At 33.8% G+C, this 24,858-nt stretch overlaps 2 protein-coding genes across 2 annotated transcripts in view; one reads left to right on the forward strand and one right to left on the reverse strand.

Annotated features, from left to right (window-relative positions):
- The window catches only part of LOC113523390 (tumor suppressor candidate 3), a 558,159-nt gene that overhangs the window by 79,296 nt on the left and 454,005 nt on the right, over positions 1-24,858 (reverse strand). The gene's annotated exons all lie outside the window — the stretch shown is intronic.
- Positions 6,356-24,619, forward strand: LOC113510334 (forkhead box protein L2-like). Its single transcript, XM_052895320.1, has 4 exons — positions 6,356-6,709; positions 15,294-15,528; positions 16,920-16,995; positions 20,579-24,619. Exons 1-4 carry the CDS (start codon positions 6,420-6,422, stop codon positions 20,641-20,643), a joined length of 666 nt encoding a protein of 221 aa, XP_052751280.1. The 5' UTR covers positions 6,356-6,419; the 3' UTR covers positions 20,644-24,619.

Here is a 24,858-nt window from a genome sequence, read left to right on the forward strand (position 1 = left end):
CTGCCTTCACTACTACTTGATCGAAACATGTATCTAATATTGTATTATAAATAAATGTTGATTACTTATTTATTAGCTTATATATTATTTAACTCTTTATTGCAACGGAAACATAAAAGAATACAATGACAGTTGAACAATTCGAGTGAAATACAATAACGTAAATTACAGATTAAATAATAAAGGTACAAAAGGTGGTCCTTATCACTAGAACAAACTCTCAGAGCTATTTAATATAAAACAAACTTTAAAGTCAAGGTTCACAATAGTTACAGAGAAGACGTTACCATATATGAAAATGACACAGATGGGAAACTCCTTTTGATGTGTTTCCAAAGTGTAGTGGACGTCACAAGAAAATTAAATAAATTAAACAAAAATATATTATATTTTATATTAACCAAATTAAGTTTTACCTTTTTCTCATCCAACATTTGGTTGATAGGAGAACAGATAGAAGTATATTACTTATTTCGTCACAGTCGTAGAATACTGACGGATCTTTATATGTAATATTTGTCAGATCCGTCAGTATTCTACGACTATGACGATTTATTCAATTATTTATTACTAGTTTTTTTACCTGCGAATTTGTTCGAGTTAGTATTGGTTTTGTTCAACAATTCAAATTGTTGGTACGGGTAAAGATAAAATAGTTACAGAAAGGAACTAGTCCTCTTTATGAATTGTTTTTTGTTTTAGAAAGAAATATACCTATATATTTAAATTATGAATTATAAACAATAATTTTGCAATGTATGCAGCAAATCATACGTGTATGAAGTTATGTATGATTATAATGTATGATATGTATGTAAAAACAGAAATTACCTTTCCCTCAACCAATACCTATGTTTTTCGCGAGAAAAGGTATAGGCTGCCTTTTACCGTCGCTAGGTTCACATCTATCTCTCTTCTAAAATTTATTTTATTCTATTCAGCGGTTTAGGCTTTAAAGCGTAACAAACAAACAAACAAATTTGCTTTCGCATTTATAATATTAGTTAGGATATTTATTAAATGCTAACTTTTACCCGTGACTTTGCCTGCGTGACCGAGGTTTATACAATGACTACGATAAACAGTAACGTATATCTTTCTCCATTAAATATACTTCATCTATACCAGAGGGAGACTTTGAAGGGTGGGATATGGCGTGAATTTACTGGGTACAGAGGAATAACACCTGAGTCCTCAGGAATGGCAACGCATGGGGGGTATCATAGGCGAAACAGTATACTCTGTTATGTCTATCGTGTTACTCATGTCTATAGGTGACGGTTACCACTGTCCATCAGGTGGGCCGTCAGCTTATTTGCCATTCTAAGTTGTATAAAAAAAAAACTGATTTATAGGTATTATTATGAATCTTTTCATGGGAGTATAGAAAAGTGTTGTTTTTAGACTTTTTTAGGCATTTTTTTTTAATTTTCTCACCGTAAGAACCATCCTCATACTTCAAGGAATACTCTAAAAAAAGAATTAGCGAAATCGGTTCAGCTGTTCTCGAGATTTGCGCTTAGCAACATAATCAGCGATACATTTTTATATTATAAATCAGCCAACTGTCAACTGGTGAACATAGGCTTTCCCCTAAAGAGTTTTGGCTTTAGTTGCCACGCTTTTGAATTTTACTAATAGAATTTAACATAAATTCCATATCTATTGGAGATATGGAATTTAAACGAAGCACCAAATATAACGTATTGCGGACATTGAATAGTAAATGCTAAATAATTGGATTCGAATACACGAACGGGAAGCGATTGCAATTAAATCTGAACACTTTTAGAAATCGATTCAATTCCAACGATTCAATGTGATACTCGTAATCGAATTAAAATCGGATTCCGTCCGTGTCGTGTATTTTGTTTTGTCAATGATTGTAGCTCTCTCAATGTGGCTTTTGAGTTTTTGGATTTAATTGCAGCGGAAACGATTTGCGCTTAATAATATTTGAATTCAATTGCACACACACACACACATACACATCTGTTAAGCCTGTCTCCCATTTAATTCCATCCTTCCATATTCAATTTTTGAAACATTTAAAGAAGATTCTTAATTTAAATTTAGTTTTTATACATCGATGAAGAAATCGCTGATTCTAAACTATTAAACAAATGTTGCTTTCATTAAAAAGTTTATTTTCAGTTTTTTTTTCGCAAAATAATAACGCTGGCGAGACACCAGTGAAGGATGATAGATGAGAATGAAAAAGCAGGTCAGTTAGCCCATCGTGATGAATACATCTGGAATTCAGCGCGATGGTTTCCAGGGACTACGTGGAGGTTGACCTTATAGAATATATTGCTAGCAATTTAGATATTGTTAGTAATGGGATCTTACAGTCCTATTGCTGGCAATATTCCTATCAGGCTGACCTTCACGAGATTCGTCCTGAAAACCATCGTAGTTTTTTTTAATTTGCGGTTTATTATTTAAGGTAATTCATCCTCGCTATTGTGTACGGATGACGGGATATTATTAATAGTGGATACATGGTGTGTTAATTAGTAATTTAAGGGCGATATTAGAGGAGCTGTCTATGGTACTGCTCATGTCTATAGGCGACGGTTACCACTTTCCATCAGGTGGGCCGTCAGCTTGTTTGCTTCTGAGTTGTATAAAAAAGCTGAAGAAGATGGATAGACAGCCGAAAATGAGTAAGAAGTCGGCCTTCGAACTGGTGATTTTCGCCGTCTACTGGTCCTCAATTCGAGGGACGATCGATAGGCAGTCCTAAGCAATGACTCAGAGCACCTATGAAGTCACGATCTGTTAACTGACCTGCTTTCATCCTCACCTATTATCTATCACTGGTATACCGTTCAGCGTATACCGATAGCAGGGGTGGAGTTATCATTTAAATTTAATCTGTTAAAAAGCACTTTTATCTTAATTAACGCAAACAAAGCCGAAGGTTGAACCATTTTTTTTATTCATGCTACGCAACTAACACACAAAAGTAATTATAATTAAAAAAAATAATGTTATTATATTTTGTTCTGTGAAATTCGTTCCTTTTAGTGTTGTTATAACAAAGCCGACGGTCAATGTAACTGCTCGGTATTGAATTATTTATCACATTTATCACATACCCGCTTTTTTTCATGTCGTGCGTTTACATTTAAAATTCAATTATTTTCACAATTTGCTCGTTTCGTTGCGTATCAGCGATTCTCGTTATGAAAATAGTATGAGAATACCGACACATATTATATATATATATATATATATATATATATATATATATATATATATATATATATATATATACATACATACGTGTAGGTAGAAACAAATACAGAACAAAGGAAAATTGGCATGAATTTACAGGGTACAGAGAAATAACATCTGAGTCCTCAGAAATGGCAACGCATGGGGGGTATCATGGGCCAAACAGTATACTCTGTTATGTCCATGGTACTGCTCATGTCTATAGGCGATGGTTACCACTTTCCATCAGGTGGGCCGTCAGCTTGTTTGCCATTCTAAGTTTTTAGTATTAAAATTCTAGAATGTTCGTGTTTATATTTGAAATATAGATAAATGTCTGAACTGGATAAATGTCGAACAGAACCCGGAACACGTTTAAATTGAAACAAGAGTGCTAAGCAAATATTCGCTGAATCAGAAAACAATTATTTTAGGAAAACACACCGCGCTTCATTTTGTTCTTTTTTTTTATACAACTTAGAATGACAAACAAGCCGACGGCCCACATGATGGAAAGTGGTAACCGTCGCCTATAGACATGAGCAGTACCATGGACATAACAGAATATATTGTTTCGCCCATAATACCTCACATGCTTTGCCATTCCAGAGGACTCAGATGTTATTCCTCTGTACCATGTAAATTCACGCCATATTCCACCCTTCAAACCGAAACAGCCATGCAAACACAACTGCTTCACGATAGAAACACGAATGGGACAGAGGTATCCAAGCAATCGACTTTTGTACAAAAGTCTCTCTCTGCGTCGATTCAGAAGAATCGTAGTGGATAGATATATTTTTTATAAGGATAAGAGTGTTAACATCTATAATTATAATACACTTAGAAATATCTAATATCAAAAAACGCCCCACAACGAATCCTTTAACACAAACGAATTCGTAAATTTGTAAAAAAGTACCCAAAATTCTGCAATACAATTTTTTTTTTTATTAAACGACGATGGAAATGATAAATCTTGTTTCTCAGTAAGGTGATCATACTTTACGCAGTGTCAATAAGACTCAAATTTACTCATTCTTCTTTTTTATTCTAGATCCTTTACTGTTCAGGCAGTTCGTCTATGGAACTCACTACCTACCTCTATTTGGTGCGCTCAAACTCTTACTAGCTTCAAAACCTCTGTTAAATCCTATTACCTCTCACTTTAGTACTATTTTCCTGTGTTCTCTCTTCGTTTTCCTTCGTATTTTTTTTTTCTGTTGTATGTGTTGTTAATATATTATGTTATGTATATATTATATATATATGTAAATATATATGTTTGTACAATATAATATTTATATAATAGTTAGACCACCGTAATACTTTGTCTTTTTCTCAATGTCCTCTACCCAAAGGTTGTCTGGAAGAGATATGTGCAATGATACATGCCATGCTGTTTGTATCACTTGAATAAATTTAATATTTACTGGATTTGAATCACTCTTTTTACTTGATGCAATATTATTAAACGACAATAAATGATAAATCCGTCTATGTATCGATATACGCTGACAAGGCACCAGTGAGAGATGATAGGTGACGATGAAAGCAGGTCAGTAAGTTCATCTTGACGAATTCCATATGAATTAACTACAGTGGTTTCCAAGAAGGAACGCGTGGAGGTCGACCTGGTAAAGTATATTATTACCAATGAGGACTAACCTCCTCATTACTAACAATCCCTTTTTACTCTCTACAAAATATCAGCTGGTCTTCTCTTAAATCTAATATCAATCCAATCTATTGTTAATGACAATTTTATACTGCACTGGAATTAGGTTATAACTGGGATCCGTTTACAATAGTTTTCATTGACAAGTTGCACTAATATGCATCTATCAGAACAATATAGAACTATTATGTCACTAATACTGCAATTCGAGAGTGCGAAATTTCACAATTTCAATATCGATAGATCGGAATTTATTTCAAGAGTAACCCACCAGGTTATTTACCACGCCGTTATAAATCCCAATATAAAAACAATTGAAACAAGTAACTTTAAAAATATAAATACACAGCTCCTACCTGTATCTTATGTCAATAAAAAATTATAGTAAACTAAAAATTTACATAAAAACAAAAATTAAGTATGTGTTTTTTTATGTAACTTAGAATGACAAACAAGCTAACGACCCACCTGATGGAAAGTGGTAACCGTCGCCTATAGACTTAAGTAGTACTATGGACATAATGGAGAATAAATACTGTTTCGCCCATAATACCCCCCATGCGTTGCCATTCCTGAGGACTCAGGTGTTATTCCTCTGTACCCTGTAAATTCACGCCAAATCTCACCCTTCAAACCGAAACACAGGCATGCAAACAAAACTGCTTCACCGTAGAAACACGAATGAGACAGAGGTGCTCAAGCAAATGACTTTTGTACAAAGTTTACCGCTGGTAGTATATTAAAATAGCTTCTAATTAATTAAGCCTATTATTCCATTGACGAATTTCTAAAGGATAAATTAATATGTCTGCCTCCCTCCCTACGTTGCTATGCCCAACGAGGTATTAAAAGGCCGGCAGCATACCTGCAATGTCTCTGGTGTTGTGGGTGATCATGGGCAGCGGTAGTCACTTACCATCAGGTGAGCCGCATGCTGGTTTGCCCCCTGTGTTGTAAAAAAAAAATATGTTATGTACTCATAACCGACTTCAAAAAGAACAAGGTTCTTAATTCGGTTACGTTTTTATGTTTGTTATCTTATAACACCGTCAGTTTTAAACTGATTTAATAAATTCTTTTTTTTATTAGAAAGAATTCAGTAACCAAAGACAATAGAAGATAGATTGGAATAATTTAAAATGCATGTATTTGTATGTATGAATGGTTTTATTAGACATAACTATATTTTATTTGTTGGAACGCACTAACATGTGTTAATTTATACGTATTATGTATAAGAAATGTATGATTTACTTATAAATATGTTTCTTTAATATATTTATATATATATAGCTGTAAGTTTACAATATTAACTGTGTCAAACAATGCTGCATTATTTCTCTCATACTATTTCATAACAAAACTTTTTCGTTACGCTTTATTCCAATGGGCAACCTCCGTCGGAGCCAGAGATAGCGCTGGCTGGTACGTCGAAGCCACAAAGCGCTCGCGTTCCAAAATCAAACACGCTCAGTGCAATCGCGACTCCGCCCTGTAAATACGTCACATTTGTCAAATAAATATGCCGGGCAAATGTGACAGGTCGAAATGGCGTCGCAAAAAATGGTCAAAGACCGCCGACGACGATAACGACTGCGCGAGCCTGGCCTGGCTCCTGAACTTTCGTCTGGACGAGTTCGTCAACGTTAAAGTGCCTGATGAGGAACCGGCCGCGAAGAAGGAGCCGACGGTGATGATTCCTGACACTCCGCCCGCGCCACGGAAACCTCCGTACACGTACCCTGAGCTGATAGAACGAGCGCTGCGGGAGAAAGGGGAACTGACTGTCTCCGCTATATATCAATGGATATCGTAAGTTCTTCACAGTCAGGTTGGTCATGCTTAGTGATTTTGTTTTTTTTTTTTTATAATAGTTTTCTAATACCTATTTTATGTTTTAGCTACGAAATTATTACCATAATATTTTTTAAAAAGAATAACTGTAGTAAAGTATATATATATATATATATATATATATATATATATATATATATATATATATATATATATATATATATATATATATATATATTTCATCGTAGGAAAAAAATAGGTACTGGCTTTAAATTCTTATGTTTAATTAACTCAGGATTTCTCGAGTATTGAAATATATGATCACCTATAAATAAAAAAAAAATAAAATTATGCTATATTATGTTAAAAGATATCATAAAGAGATAGATAAAGTTTTACTCAAAGCACTCTTCAATTAAAAGCGACAAAGAAAAATAAAGCTCACAATAATATTTCTTAAAGGGGTAGCCAGAGGCATCAGTACTTTACAATCACATAACAAACGATGTGTTCACATTCATTTATTTATTTTACACTTTATTGCACCATTTATTAAATGATAAATACAGTTAATTTTAATGAGCAATACAAAATTTTAAAAATGATACAAAATGAGCCTAAACATTTAGTTTAGTCTATTAAAATGTGAGAGAAAACCTGATTCTTCCGCCATCATCTTAATGTCATCGGTGTTTTCCGTCACCAGAGAGTTAGTTGGTAATTTAATCATAACCCAACATATTCCTTTTTTAAAAGGCCGGCAGTACATCTGCAATGCCTCTAATGTTGCGCGTGCTCATGGGCGGTGACAGTCACTTATCTTATTTTCAACGTCGGCCGGATTCGAAGTTTGTAAGCCGAAATAATATACGACTTAGTCATTTGACATATTTTTTTTTATAATATACAGTAGTAAAGTAGCAACCGCTGCCCGTATACACCAGAACAGCACCATGGACAGCCTAGAATGAATTGTCTGTGGTAACTCTACTGTTACCAATCCTGAGGACTATATACTTACAAGCACCGCTGTGTTTGAGCAGATACACAAGTACAAAGTCTTCCTCTGGTAAATAAAAAACTAAACAAAGTAACAGTGCTCTCCCTTTAGTACTATTTTCCTTTGTTCTCCCTTAATTTCCCTTCATCATTCTCTTCTGTTTATATATATATATATATATATATATATATATATATATATATATATATATATATATATATATATATATATATATATATATATATATATATATATATATATATATATATATATATATATATATATATATATATTTTTTTTACTTGGTGCAATAAAGTGTAAAATAAATAAATAAATAATACTTAATTATTAAAGCAGGACATTCAAACATTATATGTGCAATTTAATAACAATAGAATACAAATAACAAAAAGCATATTTAGCATTCATATCAAATTATGCGTACAAAGGGAAATCGACTTTGTTACTTTAGTGTCATTTCTAAAATAGGGTTGTTGCTTTGTTCCCAAACACACAATTGCCGAGTACTGAAAGTTAATTTTGTGAATACAAAAGATGGGCGCCTTCTTTCGAGTGGTAACCCTAATATCTTGTATAAGTAACATATTAAGATTTGACATTCCTATGTGATATTTTATTTATTATTATTTATTTATTCATTAGTATAAATATGTGTAAAGCGGACTTAATTAAAAGCATTCTCTCCCAGTCAATTAGGGAAGTGTCAGAATACTCGAATGCGGTACTACTAATTATTGATATACATACATACTAAAATTAAATATATAAACGAATAAATATATATAAATAACAAATATACTTACACATATACACACTATATTATACACGAAATTGAGAATAATATAAAGTTTTTACTGCTCGGATAAAAATAAAAAGTGTGCGTTAACGCTTTTTTTGAAAGATGGTTTAGTCGGTAGTCTCTTAATGGCATCAGGAAGCGCGTTCCAGAGTCGTGAAGAATGTAGGAGAAAAGAGTTTGAAGCGTAACCAGTACGGTGAGAGGGGAAAGATAATTGGAGAGTATTTTAGATATATAAGATTAATATCTTACGAAATTGCGAAATTATGAACACAAGCTAATGCTTGTGTTCGTAATTTCGCGTGGAATTTGAATGTGGATAATCATTTCTAAAGAGGGGGAAAGGGATTGTTAGCAATGGAGTTTGACAGCCCATTGCTAGCAATGGCCTATTAAGGCAACCTCCACGTGATTTCCCCTGGAAACCATCGTGAACAACTCTTGTTGAATTCGGCACGATGGGCTAACTGACCTGCTTCATACTCACCTATCATCCTTCACTGGAGCCCCGCCGGTGTATACCGATAGCGCGGGTGGGGTTACCATTCCATTATCACCCATTAAAAAAAATTGTATCAAGACAAAATGTACATAAGATTTTAAATTAGATCTTTGAAAATACAATTGTGAAAACCGCATTCAATTTGGTGCAGTAGTTATTGCGTGATGCCGGAACAAATATACAGACAGAAAGACAGACAGATAAAATTATAAAAATGTCTGTTTTAGCTCTGATTGTTCCTCTTATTAAGTTGCTGATATATTTTTTCCTTTAATTTCTCTCGTGTACTAGGCTAGTTACAATCTAATATATACAATTCTCGTGTCGCGATGTTTGTTACCAAACTCCTCCTAGACGCCTTTACCGATATTTATGAAATTTTGTGTGCATATTGGGTAGGTCTGAGAATCGGCCAACATCTATTTTTCATACCTTCAATAATAAGGGTGACCTAACCCTAAATATGTATTTTTATTTTTTTGACAATTTTTTTTTATTTTTATTTTATTATGATTTAGCATTGAAAAATACATACAAATTCAAATTTTCACGCTTTTACGATAAATTTTCATGTATAATTCTCAAAATAACGTATATGGTGAAACAACGTTTGCCGAGTCAGCTAGTTTTATTATAATAATGAGAATTAAGATAGTAAGATATGATTTTTATTTAAAAAAAAAACTGTATGTAGTAATGACCTAAAATGTATTGCAGGGAATCAGTGTATCCAGGTGGCTCAGGACCATTATAAAGTATGGTAGTCTATGGGGGAGGCTTATGTTCAGCAGTGGACGGATAATGATTGAAATGATGACGATAATGATGATTAAGGCGAGGCTATGCTTTATGATAATTTAAAAATAAAAAATTGAATTATAACAAACTCGAACAAAGTCACAGCACACGCTAGTCAAAACTAATACTCATAATCTAATCACAACAGGTAAAATTCATTATCAGAACTATCTGGTCAAGTGGGGAATCCACCTCGTAATAAGGTAACTCTGTAAACAGATTACGTTATCATAGATCATGTTCGCCGGCACCACTCCGTGTACCTACTGGATTCGGGGGCTTATCGTTCAGTAAATATTGAACTACTGTTATTAATTCATTACAACTGTTATACACTGTTGCACCTTTAGTTAAAGTTTTGATTATGGCAGTATGTGTGCATGTAACACTTGTAGAACGAGACAACAATTTTCTTCTGTTTTTTTTCATACGTGCGAGAGAGAGAGAGTTTCGTGTGTGATATCGAAAACGTGTCTATTGATAAACTAGTTAAAAACTTGTCTACGGAAAGAGTTGTTTGATCGATTTTCCAATTATTTTCTCAAAGAATCAACTTAAGTCTTGAAAAATATAGCTGGAAGTAAATCTTTATTATTCGATAGTAATCAAACTAATATTGTTTCTATTATTTTACAGTATTCAGGCGGCTTGGTATAGAATTTTGGGTTTGCCTTCTCTTGCATTATTTTGTTTAGTTCCCTTAGCAGCCTCTTACAATATTCTGGTAATGAAACTATTCATAGGCCGTTTCGACTTTTTTTTAATTAAATTTACACCAAACATAACACCGCCATTCAATCTTTTACATCAGGTGCCAACAGGTGTAAAAGCTAAACGCCCCACGATCGCTTTATCGAAAGCATTTGACACAGGATGTTTTGATAATCACTCAAATTAGGGGGCGTGATCGCAAGTCTCGTGCTGTTTGGTCGCGGTCGGACGCACAATCGATCACCCGTGCCACTCGGCGACGGGACGCTTGCCCTAGCTACCGAAAAAGGGTATGGCACAACATCTTCGTAAATATTATTGTTGGGAGTACCGCAAGGACGCGTTTTGGGACCTTTAGTATAATATACGATTGGAATACTAAATATAATCGTTTTTGTATGTAACACCTTACTAACGTCTACTTTGTGCCTATCTTATAGGTATCATTACATATCTCTTGACTATATATTTGATTTACTTAATAACACAAAATTACTTTTAAATTTTGTGTTCGTTATTTCTCTTGTGAAAACTATATTGATCTATGTGTAAAAAATTATGTATTATCTGTATTGTATTATAAAAAGAGCTATTTGTTTTTCTTATTTATTAATAAATAGTATTTGGAGTTTTAGGCTATCCTCATTATAGTCAGGTACAAAGTTCTGGTTTATTCCATGATGGCTAGATGTTTAGGAATTTAATACTCGCAAGTAACAATATTTTTTAATATAATGTATACTGTACTAGATTAAAAATAAGACCTATCAAATTATAAATATATAATAAGTATCTCTGAGTATGTTGGTGCTCGTCATTGTTTGTGAAAATTGAATTAATTTATATAAAAGTAGCTTGTAGTCTTTCATAGATTTATTTCATTGTTATTAATTTTACGTAACTTAACTAATTGAACGTATTATTGCTTTACTAAAGATTATCTATACTTACAAATTTGTTTATGTAACTAGGACCAAAGTGTATGTTCTTTTTCATGCTAAATTATATGAATGCCATAAAGACTGAACTGTCTTATGGCGAGAAGGTATTTTGAAAACAAAAATTTTATATATCAATATGCACATGTAAAGTACTAGCTCAAACAGAGGCTTAAATACACAAAGTTTATACACAAAGAAGCAAAGACTGACAACAGAAAGGCTTTACAGAGAGCTATTCGTAGCTGGAAAAACAATAAAAGGAGAAAGTTCAGTAATTAGCAGACTATTGTTAGCAGTTTTCTAATCCAGTTCACGTTTTTAGGTTTCACAGCGATCTTTTTAATTCTTGCTTTATTTTTCGTCTGAAGCTTGTTGAAATGCAGCAGTTGTAACATGCCAGCTAAATTAGAAAATAGATTGTAAAAAGAATATGATTGCAAAACTTTGCTCTTTTGAATTGAGCCTGCATTCATTGTCTAGATTAACTGCAATGGAGGAAAAATAATTTTAAATTATACTGTTATTACTAAAATATTGCATTTATAAAAGTAGGATATATATATCCAATTTATGATGAATTATCTAGATGTATTTGTAAAAAAAAGTTGTATTACGTTTTGTATATGTACTTTTAACACAAACCAAATAAGCTTGCTATATTAAAATTTAATTTCGGCTTATATATGAAAAGTATTAAGCAATTAAATAATTAAGTTAAAATAAATAATAAATAAACTTCTTATGTAATGTAATCATATTAAGTATGTATGTAAGAATGTATCCAAGAAATAATTTATTTCTCTTTCTTTCTTATTTTTTATAGGCTCTAACAAAAATCTGATTTGTGTGATCAGTAAAATATTTGATGATAACGTAGGTGAAGCGTGAAAATTACGACTGACGTTGTCGATAGATAAATTGGGGTCAATACATAAATATTTAATGGTAAAATTCTTTAAGTGACAGTTTTTGTAGATTTATAAACCAATAATCATATTATTCTTCTCTGTGTAAAATGTACTTTGTTTTATTTCTCTTTTATTTTATATTTTACATTGACTTTATTTAATAATATATTATTTAATTTAAAGATATGAGTATATATATATATATATATATATATATATATATATATATATATATATATATATATATATATATATATATATATATATATATATATGTCTGAATAAATTATATGGCTAAAATTCATAAATTAGTTACTAAAATTTGTAAGCAGAAAAGGGCCCATGACTTCACGACACAGGGAATCCTAGTGTGAAGTCTTGTAAATAAATGTATAATTGTTACATATCTTTTTTATATTAATAAATACTATTATTATTATTAAAAAAGGTATTAAAAATTATACATATTAAGATTTGTTTAAATAATGATTTAAATGTAATATATTACATTAATTTTTAGAATTTATTTTAATATATTATCGTTTGCTTTCAATTGATTAATTTTAAAGACATTGATAGGTAGCTATTGTATTAATATATTATGAAGCTGTTCCTACTATGGAAAACAAAGCAACCCTTTGGATATAGGGCTCGATTTATTTAGATGAGTAATTGACTAAGAGATATTTATTAGGGTCTAATTTTGCAGCCTACGCTTCAACCGAAATAGGTAACTTTATATTGTACTTGGGCTTTTAGTAATTCTGACTACGAATACTAATTCAATTTCTTTTTCTATGTATATTCCACTAATTTTTATTTTTTATTTCCTGATCATTTCATTCTTTTCCGTTTATATTTTTTCTTAATTTTTCTCTTATATTCGCTGCGTCAAAGTTGCAGATCGATGAAAAGATACTGTTACAATTCTAGCATATAGACATATTTTTACTGACTAGCAATACTGTATGGATGTGAGACGTGGACATTAACTCGGAAGGAAATGGATACACTTGGAGCCTTTGAAATGTGGTGCTGGAGAAGGATGGAGAAAATTAGCTGGAGGGATCGAATTAGCAATGAGGAAGTCCTGCTTAGGGTTAAGGAAAAAAGACAAATTATTAGAACTATTGAGGACAAAAGGGGAAAAATGTTGGGACACTTGATACGACACGACGAACTTATGAACATTATAATAGAGGGAAAGAGGGGGAGATGGAGATCGAGATATAGTTACATCAGGCAGATCAAGGAAGGAGTTGGTGTCGTGTTGTATCAAGAGGTGAAGAGACTCGCTGAAAATCGTAGTGAGTGGTAAGAGCTCCACCGACAAGAGCGCAGCTCTTAAATAGATAGAGCAATATAATTTATTTCCATTTAAATCACCAGCATTATACCTGTATAAACACATAGGAACTAAATCAACAGTCCTAATTTAGCTAGCCAAATTACTGCCCAGCTACGTACCTGGTTTCTTCCCGCCTGTATGGCCAGTAACGCTAACTAGTTAGTTTCATCCAGGCTCAGTAAAACCCTGAACCAAGGGTCTCGCACGTCTCGAGTCAAAGTGAACCTTCAAATTAGTGAAAGTGTACTATTAACTGTGTAAAGAAAATATTAAATAAATAACTTCGGTGTGTGGGAAAAGGTTTTTTTTTTTATATTAAACAAGTGCCCCACACTAATAATACAATTACACATTCTCAGATTAACAAATATGTCTGGGGTTGCTAAAAGCTTAGATACAACTAGTTAGGTGCGTTTTTTGTCTGTACGCCACTACTGCCTTCATTCGCTTTCCATTTTGATGGTTAGAGCAGAGGTTCTCAGGCTTTTTTTCTTATAAATCACTTTCAAAATTTAGCTTGTTCCGGTGGATACCCTGCAGCTACATTTCTAATATATTCCCAAAACTCAACAATAAATGTGAAGGTTTGCGGTAACTGTGGAAGTTTGCGTTGCGGCTAAGTTTCAACCACGAATTAATAGTTTTCGAATAACAAAATAGTTTTCGAATAAAAAAGTACAAATTGATTGGTTTAATAACTAATTGATTGTTCTGTGAGTGGATATCAAAAAAGTAAAGTTGGTCTTTTAAAAAAGTGATTCCATACAGCTTAAGTTTTTTTTTTTGACAAATTTAATATAAACCAATCAATTCTCACTTGTTTAATTCGAAATTCCGAGTGGTAAAAATATTTTATTTTTTATGTTGTATTTATTCATATATGTAATTATTTCACTATTGATTATTATTACTATCTTAATGTTATATTTTTGTGGACCCCGCTTACCATTTTTTTGTCACGCCAACGTAGACCTCTGTCTCCTTTGGATCTCAGGGGTCCATCTAGACCACTTTGGAAAATAAGGGGTTAAAGGGTAAAGAATGCCATATGGCATTAAGTTAGCTATTTGTACTATATGTACCTATTGTGTAATTTTTTTTTATACAAATTAGAACGGCAAACAAGCTGACGGCTCACCTAATGAGAAGTGGTAACCGTCGCCTATAGACATGAGCAGTACCATGGACATAACAGAATATACTGTTTCGCCCATGATACCCCCCATGCGTTGCCATTCCTGAGCACTCAGGTGTTATTCCTCCGAACCCAGTAAATTCACGCCATATCCCACCCTTCAAACCGAAACACAGCCATGCAAACACAACTGCTTTACGATTGAAACACGAATGGGACAGAGGTACCCAAGCAATCGACTTTTGTACAAAGTCTCCCTCCGGACATATATTTTACATTTGGCACCAGTGAAGGGTGACAAATGTAAAATATATGTCACGCAACACCATATAGTTCTAAATCAGAGCTTGCGTAACTATAGAGAGACATACTTATTTTTTTTTAATTACATACTTGCACACAGAAAATTTATAAAGTACATACAATTTGTTTGTTTCAGAGATCGTTTTCCATACTACAAAGCGAACGATGAACGCTGGAAGAATTCAGTGCGACATAATTTATCAATTAACCCGCATTTCCGTAAAGGCGCCAGGGCACCGCAGGGCGCTGGTCACCTGTGGTCCTTAGCAGCCAACGCTATAGATTTACTGCCGTTGAGAAATCAACCAGATGAGGATCGGACGAAGGTGACGCTGCCGCCGATGCATGAGGCGGTGATGACGTGCCCAAAGGTAATATATAATACTGGAGGGAAAGGGATTGTTAGTAATAGGGTCAAATAGCCCTATTACTAGCAATATACCCTGTCAGGTCGACCTCCACGTGGTTCCCCCTGGAGACCATCGTGACTAATTCTAGTTTAATTCGTCAGGATGGGCTAACTGACCTACTTTCATCTTCATCTGTCATCCCTCGCTGGTGCCCCGCCAGTGTATACCAATAGCGCAGACGGGGTTACCATACCATTGTCACCCATTAAAAAAATATATATATTACTTTAACTCATCACAATGTGTCAAATATCTATTTGGATATTGCAAATAGTTATCGTTATCAAATAAGCTGTTAACTGTCCACTGCTGAATATGGGACTCCTTCATTAAGGGGGTTTTTCCAATAGTTGCCACGCTTGGCAAGCGGGTTGGCAACCGTAATTAGGATTTTGATGATATTTAAAGTGGAACGCTGATGCCTATCCCTCGACTATTAAATTACGATACCCACGGGAAATGAAGGGGTTGGTCAATGGATGAAAATGGAATGGTAAGCCTGCCAGCGCTATCGGTATACACTGACGGGGCACCAGTGAGGGGTGACAGATGAGGATGAAGCAGATCAGTTTGCCCATCGTAATGAATTCATCTTAAATTAACCTAGATGATTTTCAGGGGGAACCACGTGGAGGTCGAACTGTTAGGGTACATTGTCAGTAATGAGCTTGTTAAATCTCATGCTGACCATCTCTTTCCCCCAGAAAATGAAAGGGTGCCCATTCTATGCTGGGACCACACGGTAATATTTCAATATTTGCTCTGGAAATTACGGAAATATTAAGTGTAATGAACGAAGTTAGTAGCGTCCCTCTTTAAAATTCATCAAAGCCTAACTGCGGTTGCCAACCTGCTTGCCAAGCATGGCGATTACTAGCAAATCCTTCCAATATAGGGAGGCCTATATTGGAACAGGGCAGTTAACGACTAATATGAATGTATTAAATATATATATATATATATATATATATATATATATATATATATTGCATGTAATAAACAAATTAAATAATAAACAAAACAGCGGTGAAATTAATGAATCTTTATTTTATTGTTATATTATCTAGAATGTTGATTCTAAGAGTAGGAAGACGATGATGATGATCTGGAATCAACAACTTATATTAATAATTAAAATATATTTACACTATACATTAGCCAATTATAGATTCCCAATTTGTATACCAAAAATTTATTTATTATTTTTTTGAGGGTAGATTTAATATCATTGTAGATAGAACAACCATATAAGTGAACCAATGATTTGATTGAGAAAGAAAATTTTTATCTGTTTTCAATAGACTTAAAAAGAAGCCAGTTCTCAGATCGGTTGTATTTTGTTTTTTTTTTAGGTCATAGTTCTAGATGAAGCAGCCATTGCAGCCGCTAGCATCATAACCGATCAAGATTTGTTCTCTGGTGGTACACGTATGTATTGACTTATATTTTATTGCAATAATATAAGAAATTTCTAATTTTTATATCCCGATTGTTTATAGCTCTCTCATTCATTTTACTTAATATAATATAATTGTATCTAGACGACTTTTGTACTTTAATCACTTAGAAAAAAATAATATCAGGGACCTTAATTAGACTAATAGTTGTTGCTTTTTTTTTATTTTCATTCTTTTATCTCTTTTACTGTGTATTTTTTTTTAACTTTGCTTTTGTATCTTTTGCTGTTTGTGTGCTGTAAGTGATGCAAATAAATTATCTATCTATCTATTATGTGTATGTTTTTTTTTATTGTAATTTGTGTACTGTAATTAATGTAAATAAATTACCTATCTATCTATCCATTACAATTTGTAGAAATTTTGTCTGTCAGTCTGTCTGTATGTTTGCTCCGACCTTACACAATTAATGTTGAACTAAATTTGATGCAATTTTCACAGTTGTATTATTGAAGGTCTAAGTCTAAGTAACGGGCAGAAAGCTAGTAAAAATGTTTTTAGTTGATTTCAAAGTAGTTCTCATTTCGTCGTAGTCGTAGAATACTGACGGATCTTTATATGTAATATTTGTCAGATCCGTCAGTATTCTACGACTATGACGATTTGTTCGTTTGGTAAGTTATATCAGAGGTCTTGGTACTCAACAAAGGTCACTTAGAAGTAAGAAATCAGAGAGTGCTTTATTTAATAGATGATACTGGAATAGTAACCCTGCTTTTGTTGACGGTATCTGCTGGCGGGCACCAGTGAGGGATGATAGGTGATAATGAAAAGGCAGATCAGATACTCCATTGTGATATCCGCTTGGAACTGTGCATGACGGTTTCACTACTAGTGCATTTATGGGTGAAGGAACTGTCGGTAATGGGATCTAACTGTCCTATTACTAGTGTTATATATCTTATCAAGTCGACCTCCACGCGGTTTCCCCTGGAAACAATTGTTTTTTTTTTATAGGTGAAAATGGTAACCCCGCCCGCGCTAACGGGATACGCTGGCCGAGCACCAGTGAAGGGTGATAGATGAGAATGAAAACAGGCCAGTTAGCCCATCATGATGAATTCATCAGGAATTAACCATGATAGTTTCAAGAGGGAACCACGAGGAGGTCGACCTGGTTAGATATATTGCTAACAATGGGATTCTCAGTGTCCATTACTAACAATCCCTTTCGCCCAAACAATTGTGGTTATTTTTTATGAAAATTGTAATAATTGGCTAACTAATCTGCTTTTATTCTCATCTATCATCTCTCATTGCTGTCCCACAAGCATATATTGACAGCGCAGAAACCAGAGGGAGACTTTGTACAAAAGTCGATTGCTTGAGTACCTCTGTCCCATTCGTGTTTCTACCGTGAAGCAGTTTTGTTTGCATGGCTGTGTTTCAGTTTGAAGGGTGGGATATGGCGTGAATTTGCAGAGTACAGAGGAATAATACCTGAGTCCTCAGGAATGGCAACGCATGGGGGGTATCATGGGCGAAATAGTACATTCTGTTATGTCCATGGTACTGCTCATGTCTATAGGCGACGGTTACCACTTCCCATCAGGTGGGCGGTCAACTTGTTTGCCACTCTAAGTTGCATAAAAAAAATCTCATCCATTTAAAAAAACTAGTGTACATAGAAATCTAAAACTAAGTCTAAATCAGATAGTACGTACTATATCCTTTAATCTTAACGTGCTCGAGTGAAACCTATTTACACCCTATAAGAATGAATACAGACAAAAGGTTTAGCGTTGTGAAAACAAAACAATAGCTTCAAATCGGGACTCCTTTTGTACTCGGTAATTCACTAGTATTGTCCCATTAGAGCCTGCTGTATTTGATTAGCGGTGGTGTGAACGTATAAATAATATTAACATTGTATAAGAGAATTATACGCCATGTCTCTCTCTCTCTCATTGTGATGGATAGAATCTATAGAATCACAAACATTAGAGCATCTATAGGTCTTCATCTAGATTCTGAGGGTCTACCACGAAATGTTTCCCGAATTTTTGGGGACGAAACCCAAATTGGATGAAAAATATTAAAATATCACTCTTTTCTACTAGCTCAGTCTACTGCATCGATTACGGTATGAACAAAAACACGAAATTGTATTTAAAAATTGGAATTTCTTTTCATGGTAGATATCCTGTTTCAAAAAACATATTTTTCCTTGCTATATATAAGTGGCAAATGTACCTAATCAATAGAATTGTTGTCACTGCTGAGTTCAGGAGATAGAAAGAGATAGCAATGTCAGTCAGTCGTCGTAAAAAATCATTTTACTTAATCTAAATATGAACTACATTAGATCAAAATGTGATGAAAAAAGTATTATTTAAAAATAATAGCCTGAAACCTTTTTGCATAAATTTAAAATTTCAAAATAAAGAGTCGTCTAGGTTTTTCATCTGAGACTGGTTTCTGAAAACGTGTAGGTAATAGTAGGTAATAATAATATAACCATCGTATTTTCAACCATAACTGGTAAAATGAAATTGTATAATATAACAGTTTAACATACATATAGTTATGTTAAACTGTTATTTACAAGAGCAGTTTGCTCGTACATGAATAAAAATTAAGTTAAAACATGAATAAAAATCAAGTAAAAACATCGAATTTCTTTCTTCTGCACTATTTCATTGTCTTATTCTCGTACCTCTTACGACATTTCTTGTAGATCTAAACGAGTACTGGCATGTTATATTACTACTACGTTACAATGGTCATTTAAATTCTATTACCGAGAATTAAGCGTTTTGTCACATGTAGGCTTTGTATAAAAGTCGCTGCTTGAGTATTTCTGTCCTATTCGCGTTTCTGCCGTGAAACAGTTGTTTGCATGGCTGTGTCTCGGTTTTAAAAGTAGCATATGGTATTAAAATTACAGGGTACAAATGCTTAATATCTTAGTCCTCAAGAACAGCAACATATGAAGGGTTTTTTTATGCAACTTAGAATGGCAAACAAAATGAGGGCCCACCTGATGGAAAGTGGTATCCGTTGCCTATAGACATGAATAGTACTATGGATATAACAGAGTACACTGTTTTGCCCATGATACCCCCCATGCGTTGCCACTCCTGAGGACTCAGATGTTATTCCTCTGTACCTTGTAAATTCACTGCCGTATCCCACCCTTCAAACCGAAACACAACTGCTTTACGGTAGAAACACGAATGGGATAGCGGTACACAAGCAAACGACTTTTGTAAAAAGTCTCCCTCTGCTAGCATGTATATGTATTATGGGTATCATGGACGATACAGCATACCCCTTTTATAGCCATGGTCCATGAATAGTTCACGTCTATAGGCGACGATTGCCACTTTCCATCTGTCGATTCTGTCAGCTTCATTCTAAATTGCAAACAAAAGTAAGGTGTTAAGTCTCTTGTAATTATAGTTCAATATCTCATTATTCAAACCGAAATATAACCATGTAAATAGATCTTCGCGGAGGAAAATGACAAGACATGTTCAAGCACGACGACTTGCACATGAAAGTTTGACCCTGATTACTACAGTGTATTTTAATTTATATTGTTTACTTTTCAGTGTTCCTAAATCCCGTGTCGACGGAGCAAGTTGTTCGCGAGTGCGGGCTCATCACAGTCGACTAGTGCCTTCGTTTGTGTCAAGTCACAACAAAAATTGCTAAAACGGTTACATTTAGTGTATTCTGCGTCTGAAAGAAAAAAAAAAAATAAAAGACTGGTAATGTCGCAAACTCGCATTCGGATCTGGAAGGCGAAACTGATCCTTGAAACATGGGTTTTTTATATTTGCCTCAGATGTTAGGGACTCCATAGATATGTGTGCAGTTGAATGAAAAATATCATTATTATATTAGCCTTTAACTGTCCACTGCTGAACATAAACCTTTTCGGGATGGGGAGGGGGGAAGTTGCCAATAGTTGCCACCCTTGGCAGGCGGATTGGCAACCGCAGTTAGGCTTTGAAGATGTTTTAAGAGGCTGCTGCCTAACACTCCATCATAAGCTTCCTTAGTCGCCTCCTACGACACCCACGGGAAAAGAGGGAAGTGGCCTATTCCATGCGTGGGCTACACGGTGAATGAGAAATATAAAGATGTATTATTACAGATTTTGTAGTTTTTCACAGTATTTATGAAACCAATATTAAATATATTTGCTATTGGACCAATATGCATACTGACTGAATGATAATCGGAGATTGATAGCTAATATGGAAAGTTATACAAGTTCTGGTAATAACAATAGTAGTTTTACGCAAGATAACACCTACTTCAGTAAAATATTCACAATAATTAGATATTGCTTTATTGAGGTTTTGTGCAAAAGTCGATTGCTTGGGTACCTCTGTCCCATTCGTGTTTCAACCGTGAAGCAGCTGCGTTTGCATGGCTGTGTTTCGGTTTGAAGGGTGGGACATGGCGTGAATTTGCTGGGTACAGAGGGATAACATCTGATTAATAACACCTGAGTCCACAGGAATGGCAACGCATGGAGGGTATCATGAGGGAATCAGTATACTCTGTTATGTCCATGGTACTGCTCATGTCTATAGGCGACGGTTACCACTTTTCATCAGGTGGACCGTCAGCTTGATTGCCATTCTGAGTTGTATAAAATTTTTTTAATAAATATTTACTTTGAATCTGTACGCAGAGTATACTTTATTTTCGTATCTTATTGTCGTTTGAAATGATATCGCATTTCGGGTAGATTTATATAAAGAATGTCTTGACCTAGGTATCACTATTACATAGATAGAGGAAGTTCATTCTGTTTTCGACTGGTCATTTCTGAGAAGGCCCCATCCCTTCTCAGAAAGACATATCGTCAGAGGGACAGGATATATCCATAGTGTTTAGAAAGTACTATTACGTATTAATATATATTTGGATATTATCATTATATATATAATTAGAAAAAAGAGAAAGAGATAGAGAGCGAGAGAGAGAGAGAGAATGAGAGAGAGGGAGAAAGAGAGCGAGAAAATTGTTTTTTTTTTCTACTACACATATGTTTGGATAATTATAATTTCACATCAAGGTTTTATTTACATTGTCAGCTTGACATTTTGTTTTTATACAACTTAGAATGGCAAACAAGCTGACGGCCCACCTGATGGAAAGTGGCCGTCGCATATAGACATGAGCAGTACCATGTCTTAAGTCTTAAGTATTTTTTATATATTTTACCTAATCAGTGGTCAGATTTTATCAGTGACCTCAACTTTGACGGTGTGAGCGGGATTGAAAGAGTAGTCTATCCTTCTTTATCTCAAATATAATGGTTTTGGTAAATAAAGCACCAAAAAGTAACGATCAAGAAATTAACTTTTAAATTTTTAATATAACTAGCGGCCCATCCCGGCATCGCACGGGTGAACATTTTTAACATTTCCCTTCACTGCTCTGCTCCTATTGATCATAGCGTGATGAAAAGTATACTATAACCTACCTAGCAGTATGAAGAATAATTGTACCAAGTTTTGTTAAAATCTGTCGAGTAGTTTTTGTTTCTATAACGAATATACAGACAGACAGACAAAAATTTTACTGATTGCATTTTTGGCATCAGTATCGATCACTAATCACCGCCTGATAGTTATTTTGGAAATATATTTCATGTACAGAATAGACCTCTCTATAGATTTATTATAAGTATACATATTAATATCACCAAAATTGTATATAATTTTATCTTTCAATAATTTGTAATATGAAAATTAATCAGACTTTAATGTAATGTATTGTAGAATCTTTATTATACTTACTTTACATTGGATACATTAAGAAGGTTTAATTATACAATGGGGAACTTATCCCGTAGCGAGCTCTCTTACAGTCAACCTTTGAAAAGCTGAAAGAATGTTCGAATTTGATTTAAGTTCATGTTTTATTTTATGAAGATAATTTTATTTATTTATTTAAGGGCAACCATCAAAGCAGAATCATTAAGTTATACATATGTGCAAAGTCATTTATATTAAGCACATCTAATATGGATACCGATCTGATATCTATATATTGGGTTTCTCTGTACTCTGATGGAGGAATGAAGGTCATCAGCCAACTCAATATCGTTCACATTGGTCGGATATCAACGATATTTTCGAATATGTTAAAAGTCCGCTATCCAATATTATTTTTTGGACAACAGACTTTGCCATATTCATTATAGGACCAATACATAGATATTGTAACTAAAATATACAGGTATTGCTAGATATTACTCGCCCCTAATTTATATGCATGATTTATAATAGATCCGGCCATGTTAATATAAAATGTAATAAAAACGTGCAACTGCTACAGTGCTCGACGGCGGTGGAACTTATATTTAAATGTTATTGTAACACAGAACACCTCATGAATACAGTTCTTTTATTGCCACCGAGAATAATATAGGTCTAGAATAGTTTTAGAAATACGAAGTGCCGAGCGCGGAGTTTCCAAAGGCTAATGCAGAATAAATAATTAAATATTCAGTGGATCTGAGTGCACTGCGATAACTTTGACTGTGAGATACACTTATTTTATTTAATAAATAATATAATAATGCACAGAATCGAGAAATGAAAATAGTATTGTATGCCATTTAGCGTATTGCAACTAAATATGTATATAATGTGAAAGAAAAATGTACCTGTACTGTTCCTGCACTAGATTACCCGCAAATCAATTATTTTCTGACTACACTGGGTTGGCTGGAAGAGATCTCTTTTAGAGATAAGCCCTCTCTTGCTAACAAGTTGTTAAACTAATCGCTGTATATATTGTTCAAGTGCAATAAAGAAAATATAAAATTATGAATTTGACGATATTACTCGAATAAAAAGACAGTTCTTTAATAACTTTATCGGATATACTCGTACGTGCATTCTGCGGAACACAATCTGCTTCGCGGGCAATCCAAGTAAAAGTCGGTTACGCACAAATAGAAAAATTGTGTTACATCTTTTATTTTCCTTTTTTTGGTATATATATTATTTTATCTCTTTTTTTTTTTTATTGTGTACTATAAAGCCATATCTATGTTCATGCGTGCAGTGCAATAAAGTTGTTGGTTTACTAAGAAATTTAATAATTGTTAATTTAGCACTGCACGCACTAGGTCAATATATCGCCCCACCAGTTTTGTATGTCCTATATTTGTATTTAGTACATAAGATAGTTTTTATTTCTTAATTTTGTCAGTTATAACCGAGCTATTGGAAATATACATTTCAGCAGACCTCGTCGTCTCAATACAACATCGCAACATAAATCTATGTCTGTTCTTAATTTTGTGGTCTATGTAATGCAAATAAATTATATATTTATCTATAAATCTATCTACATGCCTATTTTGTAAAGTGTCGCCGACGCTGTCATTCTGCTGCATTTGTGAAGCAGCTGTGTTTGCATGGCTGCGTTTCGATTTGAAGGGTGGGATATGGCGTGAATTTACAAGGTACAGAGGAATAACATCTAAGTCCTGAATAACACCTGAGTCCTCAGGAATGGCAACGCATGGGGGGTATCATGGGTGAAACAGCATACTCTGTTATGTTCATGGTACTGCTCATGTCTATAGGCGACGGTTACCACTTTCCATCAGGTGGACCGTCAGCTTGTCTGCCGTTCTAAGTTGTATAATATATATATATATATATATATATATATATATATATATATATATATATATATATATATATATATATATATATATATATATATATATATATATATATATATATATATATATATATATATATATATATATATATATATTTTCTCTTTTCATTTAAGAGTTTCCTCTTGTCGGTGCAACTAATTCATACATTCTCTTCCAGCCAGCTCTATT

This window comes from Galleria mellonella, unplaced genomic scaffold (assembly GCF_026898425.1).
Source record: "Galleria mellonella isolate WM207_F2 unplaced genomic scaffold, CSIRO_AGI_GalMel_v1 utg270, whole genome shotgun sequence".
Lineage (NCBI taxonomy): Eukaryota > Metazoa > Arthropoda > Insecta > Lepidoptera > Pyralidae > Galleria > Galleria mellonella.